Source organism: Arachis hypogaea, chromosome 16, assembly GCF_003086295.3.
Source record: "Arachis hypogaea cultivar Tifrunner chromosome 16, arahy.Tifrunner.gnm2.J5K5, whole genome shotgun sequence".
Classification (NCBI taxonomy): domain Eukaryota; kingdom Viridiplantae; phylum Streptophyta; class Magnoliopsida; order Fabales; family Fabaceae; genus Arachis; species Arachis hypogaea.
Genome location: NC_092051.1, coordinates 11,183,695 through 11,208,085, shown reverse-complemented (window position 1 = coordinate 11,208,085; position 24,391 = coordinate 11,183,695). Strand labels below are relative to the sequence as shown.

General features: G+C 31.4%; 2 protein-coding genes across 2 annotated transcripts; both read left to right on the top strand.

Moving 5' to 3' along the window:
- Positions 1 to 5,836: 5,836 nt before the first annotated feature.
- On the top strand, positions 5,837 to 9,492 carry LOC112758760 (wee1-like protein kinase). Its single transcript, XM_025807502.3, has 11 exons — positions 5,837 to 6,144; positions 6,248 to 6,585; positions 6,686 to 6,743; positions 6,835 to 6,901; positions 7,371 to 7,637; positions 7,775 to 7,842; positions 7,963 to 8,072; positions 8,148 to 8,188; positions 8,280 to 8,428; positions 8,535 to 8,888; positions 9,186 to 9,492. The coding sequence occupies exons 2-11, from the start codon at positions 6,302 to 6,304 to the stop codon at positions 9,279 to 9,281; spliced, it is 1,494 nt and encodes a 497-aa protein (XP_025663287.1). The 5' UTR covers positions 5,837 to 6,144; positions 6,248 to 6,301; the 3' UTR covers positions 9,282 to 9,492.
- Positions 9,493 to 12,146: 2,654 nt separating this feature from the next.
- On the top strand, positions 12,147 to 16,509 carry LOC112758340 (potassium transporter 5). The gene is made up of 7 exons (XM_025806987.3): positions 12,147 to 12,786; positions 13,131 to 13,356; positions 13,439 to 13,738; positions 14,486 to 14,746; positions 14,867 to 15,034; positions 15,120 to 15,374; positions 15,470 to 16,509. The coding sequence occupies exons 1-7, from the start codon at positions 12,598 to 12,600 to the stop codon at positions 16,351 to 16,353; spliced, it is 2,283 nt and encodes a 760-aa protein (XP_025662772.1). The 5' UTR covers positions 12,147 to 12,597; the 3' UTR covers positions 16,354 to 16,509.
- Positions 16,510 to 24,391: the final 7,882 nt, after the last annotated feature.

Sequence of the window (24,391 nt, the reverse complement as noted above, 5' to 3'; positions counted from 1 at the left end):
CCCAGTCATGTGTCTGTGGCATTTATGTATCCGGTGGTAATACTGGAAAACAAAATGCTTAGGGTCACGGCCAAGACTCATAAAGTAGCTGTGTTCAAGAATCAACATACTTAACTAGGAGAATCAATAACACTATCTGAATTTTGAGTTCTTATAGATGCCAATCATTCTAAACTTCAAAGAATAAAGTGAGATGCCAAAACTGTTCAGAAGCAAAAAGCTAAAAGCCCCGCTCATCTAATTAATACTGATCTTCATAGATGTTTTTGGAATTCATTGTATATTCTATTCTTTTTATCCTATATGATTTTCAGTTGCTTGGGGACAAGCAACAATTTAAGTTTGGTGTTGTGATGAGCGGATAATTTATACGCTTTTTGACATTATTTTTAGTATGTTTTTAGTATGTTTTAGTTAGTTTTTATTATGTTTTTATTAGTTCTTATTTAAAAATCACTTTTCTGGACTTTACTATGAGTTTGTGTATTTTTCTGTGATTTCAGATATTTTCTGGCTGAAATTGAGGGACCTGAGCAACAATCTGATTCAGAGGCTGAAAAAGGACTGCAGATACTGTTGGATTCTGACCTCCCTGCACTCGAAGTGGATTTTCTGGAGCTACAGAAGCCCAATTGGCACGCTCTCAATTGCGTTGGAAAGTAGACATCTTGGGCTTTCCAGAAATATATAATAGTCCATACTTTATCCAATATTTGATGGCCCAAACAGGCGTTCCAAGTTAGTTCAAGAATTTTGGCGTTTAACGCCAGAACTGGCACAAAAGCTGGAGTTAAACGCCCAAACTGGCACAAAAGCTGGCGTTTAACTCCAAGAAAAGTCTCTACATATGAAAGCTTCAATGCTCAGCCCAAGCACACACCAAGTGGGTCCGAAAGAAGATTTCTGCATTAATTACCTATTTCTGCAACCCTAGGCTACTAGTTTTCTATAAATAGGACCTTTTGCTATTGTATTTTCATCTTTTGATAATCTTGGAATCATGTTTTGATGATTGAACCCTCTTTGGGAGGCTGGCCATTCGGCCATGCCTAGACCTTTTGTTCTTATGTATTTTCAACGGTGGAGTTTCTACACACCATAGATTAAGGTGTGGAGCTCTACTGTTCTTCATGAATTAATACAAGTACTATTGTTTTTCTATTCAACTCAAGTCTATTTCTTCTCCAAGATATTCATTCGCACCCAAGAACATGATGAATGTGATGATTATGTGACACTCATCACCATTCTCACCTATGAGCGCGTGACTGACAACCACTTCCGTTCTACATGCAAACAAGCTTGAATGTGTATCTCTTGGGTTTCTAATCTAAGATTGGAACCTTCGTGGTATAGGCTAGAATTATTGGCGGCCATTCCTGAGATCCGGAACGTTTAAACCTTGTCTGTGGTATTCTGAGTAGGATTTGAGAAGGGATGACTGTGACGAGCTTCAAACTCGCGATTGTTGGGCGTGTGACAGAGGCAAAAGGATCAATGGATCCTATTCCAACATGATCGAGAATCGACAGATGATTAGCCGTGCGGTGACAGCGTGCGTAGAACATTTTCACTGAGAGGACGAGAAGTAGCCATTGACAACGGTGATGCCCAACATAAAGCTTGCCATGGAAATGAGTATGAATGATTGGAAGAAGGAAATAGGAAAGCAGAGGTTCAAGAGGAACAAAGCATCTTCATACGCTTATCTGAAATTCCTACCAATGAATTATATAAGTATCTCTATCTTTACCTTATTTTATGTTTTATTCATCTTTTAATTATCAATCCTCCATAACCATTTGAATCCGCCTGACTGAGATTTACAAGATGACCATAGCTTGCTTCAAGCCGACAATCTCCGTGGGATCGACCCTTACTCACGTAAGGTATTACTTGGATGACCCAGTGCACTTGCTGGTTAGTTGTGCGGAATTGTGACAAAGTGTGATTCACGTTTGAGAGCTCCAAGTCCTTTGGCACCATTGTTGATGATCACAATTTCGTGCACCATTTCACCGGTGATTTAGAGGTTTAGAGTTGACAGAAGGTACAGGGTTAGAATAGGGCTATGATCCTTTAGTTAGATTACTGATATTTTTGGTTTAGAATAAATTTTAGGATTAATATGAGTGTCGAAGTTATAGAAATACCTCTGGCTTTTTTGGGACCTTTTATATTAACAATGCGGGCACATTTACCATGCTGAGACTACCCCCGGTTCTCATTCTATACATATTTCTGTTATTTTTCAGATGCAGGTCGAGAGGCACCTCGTTGAGCGTTTGGAGACCTTCCTTACAAGCGAAGAACTATCTTTTGAGCTGTTATATTTTGTTTTAGGCTATGTATATATGTTTACAGAATCTCCGCATGTATATTTTGTATTTTGTCCATCCTAGAGATTGACTTGGAGAAACAGGTGTTTATTGTGTAGTTTGAGTTTTATTTTGCATTGTATATATATATATATATATATATATATATATATATATATATATATATATATATATATATATATATATATATATATATATATATATATATATATATATATAATTATATACTCTGACCGGCCTTAGCTTCATAGGTTGAGCTTGGAGCTTGATATCTGTACTTTGGAACCCCGATCTGTATATTATGTTTTTAGCCTTCTTTCGATCTTACCTATCCGTTTTACGATTATTCATGCGAGTGTCACACGATTTTCTGTTTTTATTTTTGCATAACTTCTTGTTCAAGGCTACTAGTTACAAAATTCTTTCAACTATATTTATATACGTTTTTTCTTTTAGATGTTATAATACCTCGACACCTCTACTTTATGATTTAAGCGTAAGGCTCTATGTGGTAGGGTGTTACATTATGGTATCAGAGCAGTTCATTCCTATAGAACCTGGGAGACGGACTGACTATGCTTCTGAGCATACCCTGAGTCGTGTTTATGTGCTATTTAGGATATCTAACTGATAAACATAGCATAAAGTTTACGAGCATGCATTTGGGACTTTGAAGTAATAGACTTGAGATGTTGAGACTGATCACCTTGATATCACTTGTTTGGTACCAAATGATGTCTTGTGGGCGCAGACGTGGTCGAAGGAAAGGTCAAAGAGTTAATAAGGGAACTGTGCCGGTAGGTAGTTTGACTAACTTCGTAACTGCAATGGAGGACGTGGCTGCTACCACTATCATGGCGAACCGAGTGATGGAAAGGATGGGACAACAAGCTAGAGATGGTGATAATGGTGATAATGAACATGGTAGTAGAGATAATGTTCCGAGTGATGTGGTACAAACGAAAATGAGGAGCCTTCCGGAATTGGTAAACAAGAGTCGAGTAACAGGAGAATGCTCGAGAAGGACTGTGGTGACAATGAGTGACCGCCAAAAATTCTACAAAAGGGAGAAAGAGAAGAAGATTACACAAAGGAGTCAGAGTTTTAAAAGAGATAGTTATGTCGCTTCACGTCCTTAGCACCAGAACAATGACCGAAGGAACAAAAACTGTTGGGAGCATGGTGCAGAAAAGTATACTGGTACTCAGTTAGATGATTTCACTTGCTTGAGAAGCAGAAGGTATCATCCGGACAGACCATGCAGGGTCGGGCTAGGCGAATGTTATAAGTGTGGGAAACTAGGGCATATGTCTTGGGATTGTCCATACAGAAAAAGCCGAGATACAGCTAAATCTGATTCTTAGACCCGAGGTAATTGTGAACTAGTAGCTGAATTTTTAACCGTCTTGGATAATAATGGTATGTAGCATTCATTTGTAATGTATGACTAAGTTGTGAAAACCATGATTTCCAAATGTATGATCGACCGATGACTTCCAGTTATTGAGGTAGAGCGATATTTGGTGAATATAGAGGAGTAGCTAGGTTCTTGAAGGATAATAATTAGAGTGACGCAGCGAAAGCAGGTAGAACTATTTCGAGCGTTCAGTTTGAGTTACATCTAAGGGATCAAAAGTGCTGATAATTACATGGAATTTTATTCGAATTCAGTATGGTGAAATGTATTGGAGAGCAATGACTGAGCAATGACAAGGGTTTATCTTTTAATTGCTAATTAGTTAGGTGGAGAGCAACGTTTTGATCGAATTCCGAATACGAGAGAGTTTCTTGAAGTATTCCCTGAGGATGTACCAGAATTTCTACCACAAGAAGAGATGAAACTTGTAATAAACTTAGTGCCGAGAGATGGACCAGTTTTGATTGCATCGTATAAGTTAACACCATTAGAATCGGCAGAACTTAGGATTTTGTTAAAGGAGAGTACTAGAAGAGAAATCTGTTTGGCCAAGTGTTTCCCTGTGGTAAGTACCAGTTATGTTAGTAGAAAAGAAAGACGATGGCAAGAAGTTTTATCTGAGAAAGAGTGTGTGCCAACAAATCTTCGCGACTCAATCTAGCCTTTCTTTTGTAACATGTATTGAAATTCTATCCCAGAGTTCTTCTTAAACGATTCGAGTATCTTTCTAATTTTATTCCGTACGCGCCTGAATCTTGTCCTTTTTGAGATAAGCTTGAGCTAGTTCTGAAAAAATCAAACGATACTTGAGTCTTGGGAACTTACTGAGAGTTGAGTGCTCTCTTTTGCAACCTTGTGTTTAAAAATTAGCTGAGACCACTTCATCGCTGTTTTGGTTAAAGTTGTCAGAAAAGCCTTACAACGAGTTGCATCAGACACGTCGACCAGGTACATCCGACTTTTGAAATTGTTGAGATGATGTCTTGGGTTGGTTGTGCCATCATGGAGGTCTATGTCGGGGCTTTTGAAATTCATAGGAACTCTAGCCCACATGATCTTTTCCTCGAAAAGGGTTAAGTACTTTTTTCATCTCTAACTTTTTGAGTAAAAATCAAAATCGCCCCCGATTTTTTTATTAATATCATCCTCAATGTTACAAAACATTATTAAAATCATAATTTCCTTAATTCTTGGATCAAAATACTCTCCATCATTATCTCTCCCCACCACTTCCACTACCATATACATTGCCGGCGAGAAGAAGAAGACGTCACTAGCGAGAAAAGGCGCAGCGGTGACCCAGCAACAACAACCTCTCCCTCTCCTCTCCTCTCCTCTCCTCTCCTCTCTCTCTCTCTCTCTCTCTCTCTCTCTCTCTCTCTCTCTCTCTCTCTCTCTCTCTCTCTCTCTCTCCCCTCGATATACCAGCGGCAGCAGCGATGACCAAGTGATAACAGTGGCGACCCTGTAGCAGCATCCCATCCCTCCTTCTATTCACATCGCTTCTCTTTATCTCTCCCCCCTCTCCGATGAACCAACGACGACCTAGCAGTAGTCGCAGCCCTACAACAGCAACCCCTCTTTCCTTCTGTTCGCATCTGTTCTCTCTCTGATGAACCAGCGACAATCTAGTGACAATGGCGACTGAGTGACAGCAACGACCCAATAACAGCAGTCCCTTTCTTTGTTTGCATCACTTCTCTTTCTCTCCTTCTGATGAACTAGCTGCAACAGCAGATGAAGCTATGGTAATGTAGGTGGTAGTATAAATGGTAAAGATGAGATGAACAGTGAAACAAAGAAGGTGGTGGATAAACGATGATAATGAAGGATATTTTACTTAAAAAATTAAGAAAATGATGATTTTATAATAACGCTGAGAATAATATTAATAAAAAATAAAAAATAATTTTAATTTTAACCCAACACCTTAAAAATGGAAAAAAGTACTTGACTCCTATTATAAACTATGTTTAGAAAATTTTATATTATTCTAAAATTATTTGATATATATTATTTAATTTAAAATATAAAAAACAGATGTTCCCAAACCAAAAATGGGAGCTGCCACAGGGCATATGCGCAGTGCTCACTCATTTTCCAATAAAAGCACTGTTATCACGCACTACTCACCACTCACCACCCACCACCACTTCTCTCAGTTCACTCAGTCACCTCGCCGGTCCCACAGAAAGAGGATGCAGCAGCTTACTCAGCACGCAGCACAACGTGTGCACTCTAAACGACGCAACCCTCCCACCACAACCCCGATCCTGCCGTCCAACAAATCCAAATGCCCCAAATGAAAGCAACTGAACGGCCATGATCGAATCCCCAGTAATCCAAAAATGGACATGCCCACACCTCAACCTACCGCCAATGTAAAAAGTAACCCGCGCGAATTTGAAAAACACTCGGCTTTTCTCCAATTTCCACTTTTTTATTTAATGGCTAATTAAAAAAAATTAATTGTTTATTAATACATTGACAGTATCAGATCATCGCAACACAACTCATTCGATTCGATTTCATTGGGTTTTGGTGGATGATGACGAAGAGGAAAAGCCAGAGGATTGGGAAGAAGGAGAGGAGCAAGTTCACGATGAAGAAGGGTACTCTTTCAACCACTTCCCACCTTCAGCTTCAGCTAGGTCAAGTTTCTCTCTTTCCACTCCTTCATCCTCCATCTTCTTCTTCTGCTTCCGCTCCTTCTTCCCGCTTCCAGAGCCTTCTAGATGCTGAATCTCACCGCCCAAACCCTCCCGCGGTCAACGATAACAACAACGCCTCCGACGACAGAGACTGTATTCTTAGCCAGGACTTCTTTTGGTGAGCTCCTCCGAAACGTTTCTCCCTTTTCGGTTATATCGGTTTCCATTTTTCGCTATCAAACAACTCTTTTCTTTGTTATTTTGTTTTGTGGAGGCAGCACTCCGGATTATATTACGCCGGATAATCAGAATTTCAACGGCTTGGATTTCAATATGGTAATGATGATGATTGATTATTGGTTTAGATTTAGCTTTCAAATATAACTGAAAAATGAAACCTTTTTTTTTTGTCGTTTGTGGTCTGCAGGAAAATACCCCTTGCCCTAAATCACCGGAGAAGCTCAACACTACAAAAAGCAAGAGGTGCCGATTGGGTAAGACTATTTTACCATGCTTTTCCTTCAATATAATCACGTTGAGTCCATTGCATGTTTGAAACTTTGAATTTGTAGTTCTATGATCATTGTGTGGAGATTATTAATTAGTAGTGCTGTGATATGAACTGCAGTCATCCATAGATAGCTCGCATTACTCATATTAATTGCTTATGTTATGCGACACGTGTGTGTGTAATTGTCTATGCTTTTTTCGTTGGAACGGATATAAATGTGATCCAAGTAGTTTCAGTATTGGAAACTCTGTAATAGTCGTTATTTTTCTTTCAAATTTATGGAATTAGGATGGAAAGTGGACATTTCATTGAGATTAAAGTTTTAAGTGCCATTTTCATACATATAACATAAGCATAGTTACTTACCATTGAAATGATTATTCTATTTGCTTCATGTTTGTCGATCACCCAAGTTTAGTAACTATTTTGGTTGATGTGTCTCTTCGTCATAGATGCTATCTCAGTTAATCCTCTCAGCCCAAACTTTTCTGGTGACCATCAACAAGTTGTTGAACTTGGAAAGGACTCTGTTGGGGAGGAAGTAGCTGCTGAGAAAACAGTAGCAGCTGATAAACCAAAGGCCCAAAATTATGTGTCACATTCTGCAGTTGCATTGCGCTGCAGGGTTATGCCTCCTCCCTGCATCCAGAATCCATATTTGAAAGATGTTTCACAAAAGGAGACAGACCCCTTTGGAAACCAAAGGATAAAATGTGCAGGTATAGTTTGGGTCAGTTCATTCACTGGTAATTTTACGTTATTTCTGTAGAGTTGTTGCAAAACACATTATTGTACAGATGAGGCTTTTAATCACACCCATTCTAATTTTTTTAACTGCATAATGTTATAATTGCAGGTCTCTTCCCTGGAATAACTGGTGATGATGGTCTTTCACGCTATCGCACTGATTTTCATGAGATTGAGGTATACCATTATGTTTAACTTAATTTGTAACTATCATAGGTTGTTTTGGATTGGTATTATGTTCCAATGTTTGTTGCCCTTCAACGTAGGTGATTATATTTTTAACTTTTCTTTTTTCAGCAAATTGGTAGAGGGCACTTTAGTAGTGTTTTCAAAGTATTAAAACGAATAGATGGGTGCCTTTATGCTGTGAAACGCAGTGCCAGACAGTTACGACTGGAAACAGAAAGGTAGAATCTTTACGCTTCTGGGTGGTTCTTTGATAGGATTTTAGTCACTTGCACACTGATTTTTTCACAATGCAGGAGAAAAGCTTTGATGGAAGTTCAAGCATTGGCTGCATTAGGTCTGTATATATTACATTTTTAACTCTTGTTTTATATAATGGCTTTTATACTATGTTCTTCTGAATCTTATTTTCCATCGTTCCTCTGCAGGTTCTCATGCAAACATAGTGGGATACTACTCTTCATGGTTTGAAAATGAACAGCTGTATATTCAGATGGAGCTTTGTGATCACAGCTTATCCATAAACAAATGCTCTTCATCACTTACAGAAGGACAAGTGTTAGAGGCTCTATATCAGGTGAATTTTCTTTTGGTGACCTTAAAGTTCACTTTGTTTTTATTCGTTGCTCCATATGTTTATATCAAATCCATATTTCTCTTAATTCCTATGCATCTTTGGATAGATTGCCAATGCACTGCGGTTTATACACGAGAAGGGAATAGCTCATTTAGATGTCAAGCCTGATAATATTTATGTCAAAAATGGTGTATATAAACTTGGTGATTTTGGATGTGCAACTCTCCTTGACAATAGCCTCCTGGTTGAGGAGGGAGATGCACGTTATATGCCTCAGGAAATCCTCAATGATAATTATGATCACCTTGACAAAGTTGATATCTTTTCTTTGGGAGCTTCTGTGTATGAGTTCATTCGGCGATTGCCTTTGCCAGAATCAGGATGCCAATTTTTTAATCTTAAAGAGGGAAAGCTACCACTTTTGCCTGGCCACTCATTGCAATTCCAAAACTTGCTCAAGGTTCTGTACATTCCCTCATCTTAAATCTGAAGGAACATTTTGTTTTCAGTTTTTATCTGTCCAGTTTTGATCCATTTCTAAAGAATTCTGCCGATGCTTGCACCGTTGCACCAAGGTCTCAAAAGTTTTTCTAACTATAAAATATTAGCAATTTTTTTGTGATAAGTACTGCTTGTACTAATGTTTGATGTTTATTGTTGAGTAATCCAATTTAAATTAAGTAGTCCTGATGTATATTTTGCTTGCTTTGGTATATTAACATTGTTTTTCTTTTTCTTGGTGATTAATGTATTTTAGGCCATGATGGACCCTGATCCAGTTAAGCGGCCTTCTGCTCGGGAGTTGATAGAGAATCCAATTTTCGACAAGGTCACTAGAACAGCCAAAATTTGATAACTCAAGGTACGTGCTTTTTGATTTTTTGTTTTGGGGCTGGATTATCGTACATGCAATGCCGGTCTTCATTATATTCATGACAAAAAAGCACCACATTTTCCTCCATTGTGGTGTATTGTAAATGCAAGGTCCGAAAGGGAATTGTTGTATATTTTGTAATGAACTAAATTCAAATGGCAATTGGCAAAGAAGCCCTCTTGAATCCCAAGCTTTCGTTAAGGTCCAAAACCGAAGATACGTTGCCCCATAAGGTATAAGATAAGCTCTTGATAGCTGATTTTGTATTATGTTTGAAGAGTAATGCCTACGGTTTTTGACTGTGTATATAAGGTAGAAATAAGTAAATAAATAGTAGTTAATTACAATTTTTCTTTAGAGAAAATGACTCTATAAAATGATGATATCACAATAATAACGCACCCCGTTGTCTTTTGGTCAATTTTCGTCTTAGATTTCTTTGTAACTAGTAAATTAAGGTATTAAAATTTGGAGACTAGTTTAATAAAGACATTAAAAATATCTTTTTTTTTTAAAAAGACGTTTGTCATGTTATCATTAGATATTTTTATAAAACTGGTTAATAATTTATTTTTTAATAAATCAGAATAAAATTAGTTTATTATAGCAATAATAATAAATCCAATTATTTGCATTATAATTATTAGACTTGATTTGATCCGATCGAATTATACAATCTAAATTAAATATTTTTAAATTTTTTGATAAAAAAACAAATATATTCTTAATTTTTTGTTTTGTGGACATTTAAATTCCTAAAAATTTAAAAATACAATTAAATTTCTAAAAAAAATGAATTTATTGTTGTTATTATAAAAAAATGATTTTATTTTAATTTGTTAAAAAATTTAAAATAACAAATTAATTAATACGTCTAATAATAATACAAAATATAAGCATTTTTACAAAAAAGACGTTTTAAATATCTTTATGAACATCTTCCTTAAAACTTAGCTGTCCGATTTATGTTAACCTTTTATTATTAAATAAGAAGCTCTCATATTAAAGGTTCTTTTTATGTAATATTTGTAGATACTTCTAATTTTTTTGTCTCAGAAATCCAATCACCACAAGCTTCCTGCTTGGACACGAGACACGTTCTTTTGCGTACACATATAAGACCGAAAATTTCTTTCCATAGTATTCGGAAATCCGTTTTTGTTTGAAACTGTTTAAATTTATTTTTTATTATATTCTAAATATTATTGTGTATACATAATAGTTTTTAGTTGACAAATTTAATCACGATGGATCTATATTTTCATACTATTTGCATGCGTGACACTTTTGCCTTCACACTACATAAAGTGCATGGATATAGAAGTAATACCGACCTTATACGCATGACAAATTACATTGTGTATACATAATATTGTGTATACATTTCATTTAATATTTCTTTGAATAATCATGCACGTAATACCGACCTTATACGCATGAAAATAATACTACGGAAATAATGGTAGGGATAGTAATAATGAAAAGAAAATACCTATGTGGGATCCACTCTTATCCCTGGTGTGTGGGTTCGTTGTATACAGAAAGTGGGAGAGTTGGTCAAAATTGCAGCTGGAAAAAAAAATATTGCAGTCTCAATAATAGAAACATAAATAGGCAACTTGTTATGCTATTGGTCCCTCTCTCCTTAGTCCTTACAGTTTCTCCTTTCTTGCAAAGTCGTCATCATATCCTTGAAATGTAGCTCATTGTATTCATACTTTATGAGGAAAATTACACATATATGCCAACTTGCTACTATTGCACAAACAATGTCGCAAGATATTTTCTAATCATAAATTCTTGGGGCGAAGAGCTTTTAATAAATTTAGTTAGTATTTATTTATTATAAATACTGCATTATTTTTAATAAATACATTTTATAAATTTATATATAAATTCTGATCAACGTTAGTACAAATTTTAATAAATATGAATATAAATTATTATTAACTAAATATTAATCTAAAATAATAATATTTACTAACTAATAATATTGTTGTTTCTAAAACTTAGTTTGACTTGACATGCTTTCACGCCCAAAAGGAATATTCTTTTCTTTATATTTAATCATCATCACTTTGATATATTCCGCTAATGGGGGGTTATAAAATTCAAGAAAGACGATAATTTCACGCATAAAAATCCTTGATCAAATTAATCTCCGCTTGAATCACTATCTGTTGTAGTAGATAGTGTTCCAAATTCAATGTATTAGCGACAGGTGTAATAGCTTGGAACGTTAAAAAAGTTTCAAAATTAAAGTATCTTGCCAACTAGGACCTACTATTTGATATGAGGAGTTTGGTGGTTCTCACTTTTGTTGGAAGTTCATACATGAATATAGATCCTTTCATGAATTATAAACGTATGTACTAAAATTCTGTTAACATATTAATTATTTGTATAAATTATAAAATATTTATTATTATATTTTTAAATTAAATATTATTTTTAATTTTTTTTAATAAATAGACATCACTTTTTAAATACCATAACATTCACATATAACAAAGGGTCTAGTATGACATTTGACAATGCCGAAGAAAACAACATTTACGTACGGGACCCAAAAATGTGCAAAAGCTATGGCAGTTACAAGTCTGAATAAGTGGCTGGCTGAGACACTGATATGTCTAATAATAAACACACACCAAACTACATAAATTATTCACGTGACCAATGACTTTGACTCTTTGATGAGCTTAACGCACGAAACGGCGGCGTTCAAAAGATAATCACAAGTGTCCCGTGCCCATCACGTGCATCTTTTGCATGTTTAGTACAATAACGCGTCAATAACGTATATTCTTTAGATTAAAATCAGCATTTGAACACACACTTTCCAGTTCGGACCATTAATTCATTCACTCATTCATTCACAATCCCTTAATTTTAGGTAATTCTGTTTCAATTCTCAGTACCTTTCATACTAAGCAAAATAAACTGTTGTGGAAAATTCATTTGTGCGTGTTAAGAGATAAATAATCACTCTTGCAAAGTCAAAGTTAAATTGCATGTTGACAGCGACGTTTGCACCTTCCCACCACATTTAAGCAAGCAGCTTTATTTATTTATTTATTTTTCTTTGTCTCACTTCTCTTCTACATCTATTTAAACAAACCCTTCGTACTTGTTAGTTTCCACAACCAAACTAGCATTGCATGCTACTTCTTTTTCTCTTTCTCTATGTTCTTAATTTGAGAGAGATTGGTTACGGAAGGCTCTAATTAATTAATAACCTAAGCTTCATTTAATTAATTAATTAATTAGTTGTGCAACTAGCCAAATAATCAAAATGCCGGTAGAAGAAGATCATGATGTTGTAGTTGTGGATGTGGAGAAAATTGAAAACAGTAATGAAGAGACGGAACAACAAGAAGCTTCTGATGTGATGGAGAAGAAGCAGCTTTCTTCGAAAATCTTGCGAAGATATGACTCTCTGGAACTGGCATCTCAAAGATTCTCCGGCACGCATGCCGCAAAAGTAAGTACATATGTTTGATATTTAATTTCATATAACTTCATATAGTTTCACAAAATATAATGATTAAAATTTAAAAATTTTAAATTTTTTTGTAACTATTATATCTTTATTAAACAATAATAGTAATTAATTTATCAACTTTTTTTCTTCTAATTTCTAATAAAATAAAACATTTGACTATTTAACAGTGATATAATGGTTAAAATTTATTAGAAATTAAAACGTTTAACTAATTTAGGATATTACTTATAATTAATCTAATTGATCTAACTAGTAACACAAACATTAAATTAAAGACCAACACTTTTTGATAGCTGATATTAATTAATTAATTATTTATGTAGGGGCCATCTATGTGTTTGATACTTCAACTTGCGTTCCAAAGTATTGGGATAGTGTACGGTGATATTGGAACATCACCATTGTATGTGTATTCAAGCACATTCACTGATGGTATCAAGAACAACGATGACATCTTGGGAGTTCTTTCCTTGATCTTGTATACCATTACTCTCATCCCTCTCATTAAGTATGTCTTTGTGGTCTTAAAGGCCAACGATAATGGCGACGGTATATATACACTCTCATTCTTTATTATAATAAATAATATCATATTATTAAGACTATATTAAAAAAATGTGTAAAATTTCAGGAGGGACTTTTGCTCTATACTCTCTAATATGTCGTTATGCAAAAGTGGGACTTATTCCGAATCAACAAGTGGAGGATGCTGACGTGTCGAACTACCAGCTTGAGTTGCCAAATAACCGTCAGAAGAGAGCAAGCAAGCTTAAGTGTGCGCTTGAGAAAAGTCACTTCATGAAGCTGTTCCTCTTATTTGCTACCATGCTTGGCACTTCCATGGTCATTGGTGATGGTGTTCTCACCCCTTGCATCTCTGTTTTATCTGCTGTTGGAGGGATCAAGCAAGCAGCTACTAACATCAACAACGGCAAGTTTTTATTTGTGTGTATATATAAAGATGAAAACTCAGATGCCGTCAATTTTACGTGAAATTGATAATTAAGCAGTCAAATGATTTGACTTTTCATTTAAAGGTAGTGTTTGTTTTTAAAGACAGGACAGAACAGAACACTGAGACAAAGACAATAGAATAGAGACATTAAAAATTATGTTTTGTGTATTGTGTTTGGATATAATGGATAGGACACTAATGTAATATCCAGTATATAGACAAAAAAAATTCATAAAAAAAGTCCGTGTCTCTCTTCCAAATTCCGTGCCATCATTGTCCTTCGTAAAAAGAGTGGACACAAAAGTATAAAAAACTGTCTCAGAGACAATATGTTCAGTGTCCATGTCTTTGCTTTCAAACACTTTTTAAAGATGTGCTGTCCATGTCTCTGTGTCCTGTCTCCAAAAATAAACGTTACCTTAGTGAATAATTTCGTGTGAAGTTGATTGTATTTAAAAAAAATTAATTTTTTTGTGTGTATATTATTTTAAATCAGTTAATCATTAAAAGAATTGGTTCGACTGATTTGTTATCAACTAATTTTTATTCAAACTAAACCGGTTTAGCGACCGGTTTGATATGGTTTTCAGATCATATTAAGGATTTAAAAATGGAAAGTATGAATGTTTTAATACCTTCTGGCTTTTTGCTGTTGAAAATTTTTATTATTATGATACTTAAAATTAATATATAACTAATGCAACTTGTGTTGATTGTACACAGATGTGGTTGTTCTGATATCCGTGGCAATCTTGGTTTGCCTTTTCATGGCTCAGAGATTTGGAACTGATAAAGTTGGATACACCTTTGCTCCTATTATCTGTATATGGTTTGCCTTCATCGCAGGCATTGGTCTCTACAATTTCATCAAGTATGATCCCTCTGTTATTAAAGCAGTAAATCCAAAATACATAGTTGACTACTTCATTAGGAACAAGAAAGATGCTTGGATTTCTCTTGGTGGTGTTGTGCTCGCCATAACTGGTACGTATAAAACTACTTCTCCTAAAAACTTAAGCTGACAGGAGAAAGCAACATGAATGATTATATTTCTAACAAAATCTTAACTTAGTTAAGTAATGTTTAGATTTTATTCTATTGCAGGAACTGAAGCACTATTTGCTGATGTTGGACATTTCACAGTTCCATCCGTACAAATTAGCATGTGTTCTGTGACTTACCCTGCTCTGATTTTGGCTTATGTTGGACAAGCCTCTTTCCTTCGCAAGCATAATGATCTTGTTAGTGACACATTCTACAAGTCCATACCAGGTAAATAATAATGAATATATGTTTGATTATGTTGTTATGAAGTAATTAATTGAGGATAGTTTGTTAATATTACTATGTTTTGCAGGCAAACTATATTGGCCAATGTTTGTTATTGCTGTTATGGCAGCAATTATAGCTTCACAAGCCATGATCTCAGGAACTTTCTCCATAATCCAACAATCCTTGTCATTGGGATGTTTCCCTCGTGTGCAAATTGTACATACATCGAGCAAGCACGAAGGACAAGTTTATATTCCAGAAATCAATTACATCCTTATGATTGCATGTATTGCCATCACTGTTGGATTTAAAACCACTACAAAAATTGGCAATGCCTATGGTAAACAATAACTCACACTCTCTTTCAGTTCAAAAATAAGAATGAATTGGTATTGTTCTAATGTATATGTGTATGTTTGCTTTGTGCAAATGCAGGGATAGCAGTGGTGTTTGTAATGACACTTACATCTGCTTTTCTAGTACTAATCATGATCATGATATGGAAGACTCATATACTTTTGATCATTAGCTATGTGCTAATCATTGGTTCTGTGGAAGTTGTTTATCTAAGCTCAGTCTTATACAAATTTGACCAAGGGGGGTATCTTCCCCTTGCATTCGCGGCGGTTCTAATGTTCATCATGTATGTTTGGAACAACGTGTACCGAAGGAAGTACTACTATGAATTGGATCACAAGATTTCTGCAGAGAAGGTTAAAGAGATTGCTTGCAACACAAGTTTGTGTAGATTACCCGGCTTAGCTATGTTCTATTCAGAGTTAGTTCAAGGTGTTCCTCCAATTTTCAAGCACTATGTGGCCAATGTACCTGCCTTGCACTCACTTCTTATCTTTGTTTCCATCAAGTCCTTGCCAATTAGCAAAGTTCCAACGGAAGAGCGCTTCCTCTTTCGTCGCGTGCACCCCAAGGAACTCAATGTGTTCAGGTGTGTTGTGAGGTATGGATACACGGATGTGCGCAACGAGGAAGAGCCTTTTGAGAAGCTTTTGGTTGAAAGATTGAAGCAGTTCATAGTTGATGAGTTCTGGAAGTCCCAAAATGGTGATGATCAAGAAGAAGTGAAAGTACAAGAGGAAATTGAGAAAGAAATAGAGAGAGTTGAAAAGGCATCACAAGATGGTGTTGTTCACTTGATTGGTGAGAATGAAATTGTTGCTTGCAAAGGAGCCAACATTGGAAAGAGGATTTTGATTGATTATGCCTACAACTTCTTGAAGAAAAACTTGAGGCAGAGTGAAAAATTATTTGATATTCCACACAAACGCATGGTTAAAGTGGGCATGACTTATGAACTTTGAAGGCATTAACAACATAGTTATGTTTTTCTTTTTTCTTTTTTGGTTAGAGAACATAGTTATGTTAAAATTAGATAAATCTAAGCTCATAGCCCATAAGGCACTTCTAAATTAGTAAAAAACAATTTTATATGATGAGTAAATATTATTTTGGGTCAATACTTGATCAGTAATAATTTACATTCATATTTACAGATGCTTGCACACAAAAAATATATACTTTGCATATATATTTACCAAAAATTTACACGCATAAATCAATACGATTTACATCATATTTTTCAGAATTTATATAAATAAATTAATAAAATTTATTTATTAAAAATAATTTAATATTTATACTAACTAAATAATAGCCAAAATTACTAAAAACGGTTGGTCACTAGAGTTTTTGATTTGTAAATTCTATCTTTCCTTTCTCATAAGATCCTTGTACCTTCTATGGAAAAAACAATAAAACAGAAGTTTTGGGCTTTCTTTCTCTTTATAGTTTTTCTTTTAAAAACTAATTGTTGGTCTAAATGAGCTGAATATCCCTAATTCCATATTGAATTAGGTGCAAAGATGGGCCCAAAGTTTCAAACCACCACAAATATTCATAACCGCTTGCATATCAATAGATAGTATTTGCCTTAGGAGTGGAAAAGCAATAAATGTTTTTCTTTTCTTTTTTTTATTGGAATGAAGCCTCCGAGCAGATCCGACTTGTACGTGGGAGAAAATGGGGGGTGGTATCTGTAAACACATTCTGATGTCTAAGTTAGTAATGGTGTAAGCAGGTCTAGAGAGTAGAGAATATTGGGACTTAGTGATATTTGAGGGGTGTCAGTGTATTTATAGTGGTAAATCAATAACCACCGTTGAAGTAGTTCTACCTTTTAAGGGGAGTTATCTTAGGAAAGTTGGGATATGGCTCCTGGAAGTGGGTTGAGAGATTTTAGGGGCAATTACTTATTTGAATGAGTGTTATTGCCAGCTAATCTTTATCCCCGACTTCTTTAGAGCAAGACGTAGTAAGAACCGACCTCTTGAGAGAAGGTCGGTTTAGAGCGAAGATCAATCTTTTAGATTGGACCCCTCATTTATTTCTGGACCTTAGCATTAAACCAGGGTATGAATAAGACCTATAGTTGAACCTTTATTATTTTTCCCCCCAGAAATTATATCTTCAGAAAAAATTAAAAGGTTGAGTTAAGATTTGTCCAAATCTCCTTTGCATTCAATTATGATTGTCATTCATGGCTATCTCTAACATGATACAACAGCGTTACTGTTTTAAGATATATATAAACTAATTTTATATAGTCGTCAATCGTCATTGAATAATATCATAGGCTTAGACGAACGTCTTTTTATGAAAAAATCAATTAAATATAACATTTTTCAGGAAAAACAAAAAAATAAGAGAAAATAAGGACAAAAGAAGGGGACAATGCAAGAGAAGGAAAAATGCAATTGGCAGTTGACCGAACTTAAAAAGAAAAATTGAATGCAATGGGTCTAAGTAGAATAGAATATTACCGAACCAAGGCAATACAAATATCCAACTCCACATGCCATACATTTACAAACTTTTTATTAAACACATTGTATATTTATTAGGAAAATGATATTGTTATCCCCCTATTTTTATAATATTATTCTACACATAATCACGTCTAATTGTTTTGTATTGTATATTTGTATAAATTTATAAAAATAATGAAATTATCAAAATATAAATGATAATATTTATTATTTATTTATTATATAATAAAAAATAAATATATTTAACTTTTAAATTAAATATATATCACTAATATAAGTTACTCCGATTTGGTATATGCTTATTTTTTAATAAATAATGTGTTCTAATATTGATATTATAGATCGACTAAAAAATTAGAACAAACTCTAAAATATTTTGGATTAGATATTTTATTTTTTAATAATTTTTTAAATAAAAATAAGTGCCTAAGCGTTTTTAAATTAAGTTAGGCTGAGTTTGGTAAAGCTTTTTCAAGAGGTGCTTGTGCTTTTTAAAAGCACAAGCACTTTATTTTGCGTTTGGTAAATTAAAAAGTCCAAGTGCTTGTGCTTACGGCTTTTAAAAGTTAGGGGTGCTTTTGAAAGCACTTAGGAGGGAGCTTTTCAAAGCTGGCTTATGCTTACCAAATTTTTTTCATTTTCCCGCACATATTTCCCGCTATTATATTGCCATTAAAATTCTCGTATATTTCTAACTTCTCATCCTAACCTTGACAAATTCTAACACAATCTTCATATATTTTTTAGTTTTCAACCTAATCTTCACAAATTTCAATACAAATACATCTCTATCACATATTAGGTATGAACTTCTATCTATTTATGTTATTTTTTTGTGTGTTAATTTTGTATTTTTTCAGTAGATCTATTATGTTTGTTTTTCTCTGTTCTTTGAAACGGGAAGAGGTTGATCTGGTTTATGAAAACCAATCATAAAATTTTCTTTGCATGAACATTAGTCAAAATTATAATAACAACATGTATATTACATATGTAAAATAAATTATAGTGATTTAGGTAATTTAGTATTTTTAGTAATAATGTTTAGGATAAAATAAATTTTTATGATACTTATATAAAATTTTAAAGTTAAAAAATAAAAAAATTTATTTATTATATTTATGTTTATTATGAATTTTTTATTTTAACATTATTTTATTTTAAAATATTATATAAATTTTTAAAAAATTTGAAAAAAGAAATTATTTTTTGTTATAAACATGTTTATTATAATTTTTTCAACTTTTAAAAGCTGTTTTACCAAACACAATTGTGGTGCTTGTACTTATTAAAAGTCATTTTTAATTTGATTTTACCAAACGCAAGTGCTGCAGCTTTTAAAAAGCTATCTTTTAAAAGACAGCTTTCATAAGCTACTTTTAAAAAGCAAAAACTTTACCAAACCCAGCCTTAGTTTTACTTCTTTTTTTTATCACTGTTGCCGTCGCCTTTTTTCTTCTTTCTATTCATTTTTTTTATTGTCATCATCATAATTATGGTCATTATTTTTCTTATATATATATCCAATAACGATATTAAACATAAAAATTTTGATACAAAACACATAAATTTTAGTATACAACACAAAAAAAATTAATACAAATTTTTTTTTATGTTATATCAAATAAATTTTTGTATTATGTATAAAAATTTATATATATATATATATATAAAAGTTTATGTGCTATTACAAAAACTTTTTGACTTGTTTAAAATTTTTTTGTTGGACTTGTATCAATCTAAAAAACGTTTGTACATATAGTATTATAGTAATTTTTTATTCTCTAAAACTTTTTGAAAATCATTTCAGTTAAATTGGCCTTTTGTCATTTTTAAAGAAGATTAATTTATTCTGTAATGATAGTTTTTTATTTAATTAACTTACAATAAAATTTATTATAAATTTATTTGTTCAATAAGTATATAAAAAATTTAATTAAAAGTAATAAAAAGGCCAATATTATCCGATTTGAAATTTGTGAATTAGCAATTTAAGTATCTACTAAAAAAACTAATATCACACTAAAGTGAATATTCCAAAAATAATTTTTGAATGGTTATCCTCTTTAGCAATTTAAGAAAAAAAAAAAAAGAGCTTGGGAAACCGTTCAATTGGCAAGTGGTGTGTGCTGAGAGCATCGAAGGTTTGCAGATATTGGGTTTCATGGATCCACACGAACAAACCAAGAGACGTCAAAAATGTAACCTAGCACGTTGAATTTTAATTTCTCATCAAAGTATCGCGAATTTGACTATCATTTGAAGGAAAACATAAAACATAATCTGAGATTAGTTTAGATATAATCATCATCTGAGAGGATTAGAATTTTCTACACCTTCGCTTAGCTAGTCATCAGCGAAATTATTTAATAAAATGTAGTAAGAGCTATTAATAATACACAAAGTATTTAGGTTTAGGTTTATGATACTCGCCAATGATTTTAATTTTATTTTATTTTAAATTTTACAAATTGTCATATAAATATTTTATAAGATTATATATTATAAAATTTAATCACAAAAAAAAATATATTATAAAATTTAATTTAAAATTTAAGATAAAATTTGTCCTTCCAATATTTGCTTTCTTTTCAATTTATATTTAAATTATTTTTAATTATTAAATTGTGAAAATTTAACTAAATTAAAAATTAAAATTACAAAATTAATAATTTTGTAGATATGAATTTTGAGAATTTTATGTATTTGAATTGAGAAAAAATTAAAATTTTTTAAATAATTAAAAAATAACTTACATTAAATTAATTTAGATTTTTTTTTATAAAATTGATAAAAGGATAATAAAAAGATAGAGTAATAAAATATAGAAATATAACTAATTAAATACATATAATTTATTTAGATATATTTTAATTGAATTTTTATTACGATTACAATAACAAAATGATACCCAAAATTAATTCTAATAGAGTTGTTCTAATATTTGGTTTGTTTTTACATTTTTATTCATAATAAGATAACATGAACTGAATATTTAGGGTCCGTTTAATTTTAAAAGTAATTTTTTAAAGTTTTTTATTTATGAAAAATAGTAATATTAATATATGGTATAATTTTTAAAATTAAATTATCACTTTTTAAAAAATTATTTAAAAATTTATAAAAAATAAAAAATAATTTATCCTATAATAAAAATTTTTTATCACATTTTTTTAAAAATTAAAAATTTAAACATAAAATAATTTATTTATAAACTATTTTTAATATAAATATTTATTATTTAAATTATTTTTTTAAAAAGAGTTTAATTAAATTATTTACTTAAATTGAACCTTAATAGTTTTTTTTTGGTGACTAAACCTTAATAGTTAATATGATAAAGAAAACTCAATCATAAAGAAATAGGAAGGGATTTATTTATGAACCTCGGGACTACCTCAACCGATACCTTCTACTTGTGACCCATGTGCTCATGTACATATTTGTCCAATTTTTAATATAATAAGTACAAAATTGCCATTTGAACAAAAAATTTGGATGTCCCATATCCCAATAAATTGTAGAAAAAAAAAACTTGGTAATAATTCATTAAAGTTGATAAGTTAAGTTTCTGAAAAAAAAAAACTTAAAAGAAATTAAATTTTTTTATACTATTTGATGAAAAGATCTCCTATTTTTAAATAATATAATAGTCTTTGTCTGTTTTATACAAAAAAAGAGTTTAAATTGTTTTGTGTTCTTTATTTCTATATCCAAAGAGAAATGAAAGATTGGAGTACTTAGATGTTAGATTGGTTTCGACTCAAGAAGCTATTGACAACGCATGAGATGGTAAAGAAGAAATTGTCTTAATTAATTTTGCATTAATTGCTATTTTATATATTGACAATAATATAAATAATAAAAAGTGAATGAATGAATAGATATATTTTTTTTAATTAATATACAAATAACTTATATTATATTATCTAATTAAAAATTAGTGTTCTTTTGCAAATACATATTATATTACATATATATAAAAAATCAACAATTATATTAGAGTAAACTATTAAAAATATATTCGAATAATTTTGTCGCTGATAAAAATGTACTTAAATTTTGTTATCGATAAAAATATTTTCAAATGATTTAAAAATATGACGAAAATATCAAAAATTAAATATGTATTTCTCAAAAAATACTTTAGTGATTGAATTTTAATGTGATTTTTACAAGCATGATTAGAAAAATGAGATATTATTATTCTTAAAATTTAGTATTTTTTGCTAAATATATATTTTTTGTGATTTTTTTAAAATATTATTAGTTGTTGACAAAAAAAATAAAAAAACATATATTTAGCAAAAAATACCAAATTTTAAAAATAAAAATATTTCAGTTTTTTAATCATGTTTGCAAAAAATACATTAAAATTAATTTCTAAAGTATTTTTCGAAAATAAATATTTGATATTAGATATTTTTGTCACATTTTTAAATTATTTGAGAATATTTTTATTGATAAAAAAATTTAAATGTATTTTTATTAACAACAAAATTATTCGAATGTATTTTTGTTGTTTACCCTAAATTATTACTATGTATAAACATATGTATTTGGTATTTGATACAATTTTTTATTATATTACTATAGATAAATTTAATTATTTTATTCCTTTATTGCAAGTTTAATATATATATATATATATATATATATATATATATATATATATCTTTTGAGTGTATAAAGCATTTATTTAAGTAAATATTATTAATACAGAGTTGTTTGTTTCAAAAAGGATAAAATGTGTAATAATGAAGTCAAATATTTTGGTAGATATGACATTTGACAATATATCTTATTTTAGTGACCACACCTATGGTAATACGTAATTAAAAGCTCTTCGTAATTTTTATTTATACAAATTAATTCCTAAAAAAAAAAAAACTATTTTTATACGCAATTAGAGCTGGCAATGAGTAGGGTAGAGTAGTGTTTGAATCCTACCTTAATTCTACCCGCGGGTTGAAAATTTTATTAAAACTCTATCTTACCCTACCTGCGGGTTGAGAATCTCTCAACCCTAACCCTACTCACACCCTAAAATTCTAAATCCTACTTTACCCTATCATACCCGCAGAAATATCAAATTTTTTTAAAATAAATATAAAATTCAATCATTTCGAATTTTATACATATTAATAACATAAAAAATAAAAAACTAATGCTCTAAATTACTAAATTAACTAACTAGTTTTAGTGGTTATTCACTTATTATAAGTTATAATCGTACCCTACCCTACCCGCAGCGGGTCGAATAACCTACCCTATCCGAATGGGTTGGATCGAATTAGATACTCGCGAATAGAGTATGAATTGCTAGCCCTACACACGATTCCGTTCTTTTTCTTAAAAAATTTCCTTAAGGAAGCTTTTCAAATTAATTTGTCCCAAGTTTTTCTATATGATAAAAAAACGTTTAAATATTAATATTGCAAACAGTTTGACTGCAAAGTTTTAAAATTAAAATTTGAAATTGAATACTACAGTAAATGACTAAATCTTTTTTAATTAAATATGCATGAAGTGATATGAAATTTAATTAAAGAAACATATATTATAGCCTAATAACAAGCTACACATTTTGGATCAAAGTAAAATTTCTAGTATTTGCTAAAATTCAATTTTTAACCAATAATCAGCCAATAAAAAATAAAAAAATAAGAAACTAAACTGTAAAATTCAAATGGTTAATTCTCAATCTTTTTCTTTAATATTAATCCAAGTTGATTTGGACTAATTTTTTTGGTTATAAAAAAATTTTGGTGTAATACTCAGTTATTGAATTTTGTAACTTTTTTTTTTAATTTTGAGGCGGCATAATACGTCTAATATGCAAAAAATATATTATTCGGTCCTAAAATTTTAAAGAATACCACAAAATTAAAAAATTGAGTTTTACTCCAAAGTTTTACACTGATATTCTATGAAGCACAAACACTTCACTAAATTGTCATGTCTGCATGTCGGACACATTTTGGACGCTACATTCATCGACACTCATTCGATACGCGTGTTTGCTGTATCCAACCATGTCTTAATAAATAGTAAAAAATTCTTCTCCGGACACACTTGGACACACCTAAATACCATCACGTGTCAGCGTGTCCAATCTTATTCTTAACATATATTTTTGAAATAAATTTAGATATAGTATATATTATTATTTATTAAAATAAAAAATATTTTAAATACTTAATATAATTAAAATAAGACATTAAAAATAATTAAAAAATTAATTTATATTTTAATAACAATAAAATATCAAAATATCATTACAATTTATCTAAAAAATATTTTTTATTTTATATGTACGTGTGTCCTTATATCTTATAAAATTTTAAAATTCGCATATCGACGTATTCCATATAGTGTCGTGTCCCGTGTCATACATCATAGCTCATATCTAAAATAATAAACGGTTGATTTTTTTTTTCAAAATTTGATATATTTTTTTTTAAAATATACAAGTAATTTATATATATATTTGCTAAAGTACCCACTATAAAAC

What these genes read in the sequence shown, in the direction of transcription:
- LOC112758760 (XM_025807502.3), top strand. Translation starts at nt 6,302, where the DNA reads ATGATGACGAAGAGGAAAAGCCAGAGGATTGGGAAGAAGGAGAGGAGC. An exon ending in CTTAGCCAGGACTTCTTTTG is followed by an intron (nt 6,586 to 6,685) that starts GTGAGCTCCTCC and finishes TTGTGGAGGCAG; the next exon opens with CACTCCGGATTATATTACGC. An exon ending in CTGATTTTCATGAGATTGAG is followed by an intron (nt 7,843 to 7,962) that starts GTATACCATTAT and finishes TTCTTTTTTCAG; the next exon opens with CAAATTGGTAGAGGGCACTT.
- LOC112758340 (XM_025806987.3), top strand. Translation starts at nt 12,598, where the DNA reads ATGCCGGTAGAAGAAGATCATGATGTTGTAGTTGTGGATGTGGAGAAA. An exon ending in GGCCAACGATAATGGCGACG is followed by an intron (nt 13,357 to 13,438) that starts GTATATATACAC and finishes GTAAAATTTCAG; the next exon opens with GAGGGACTTTTGCTCTATAC. An exon ending in ATTCTACAAGTCCATACCAG is followed by an intron (nt 15,035 to 15,119) that starts GTAAATAATAAT and finishes TATGTTTTGCAG; the next exon opens with GCAAACTATATTGGCCAATG.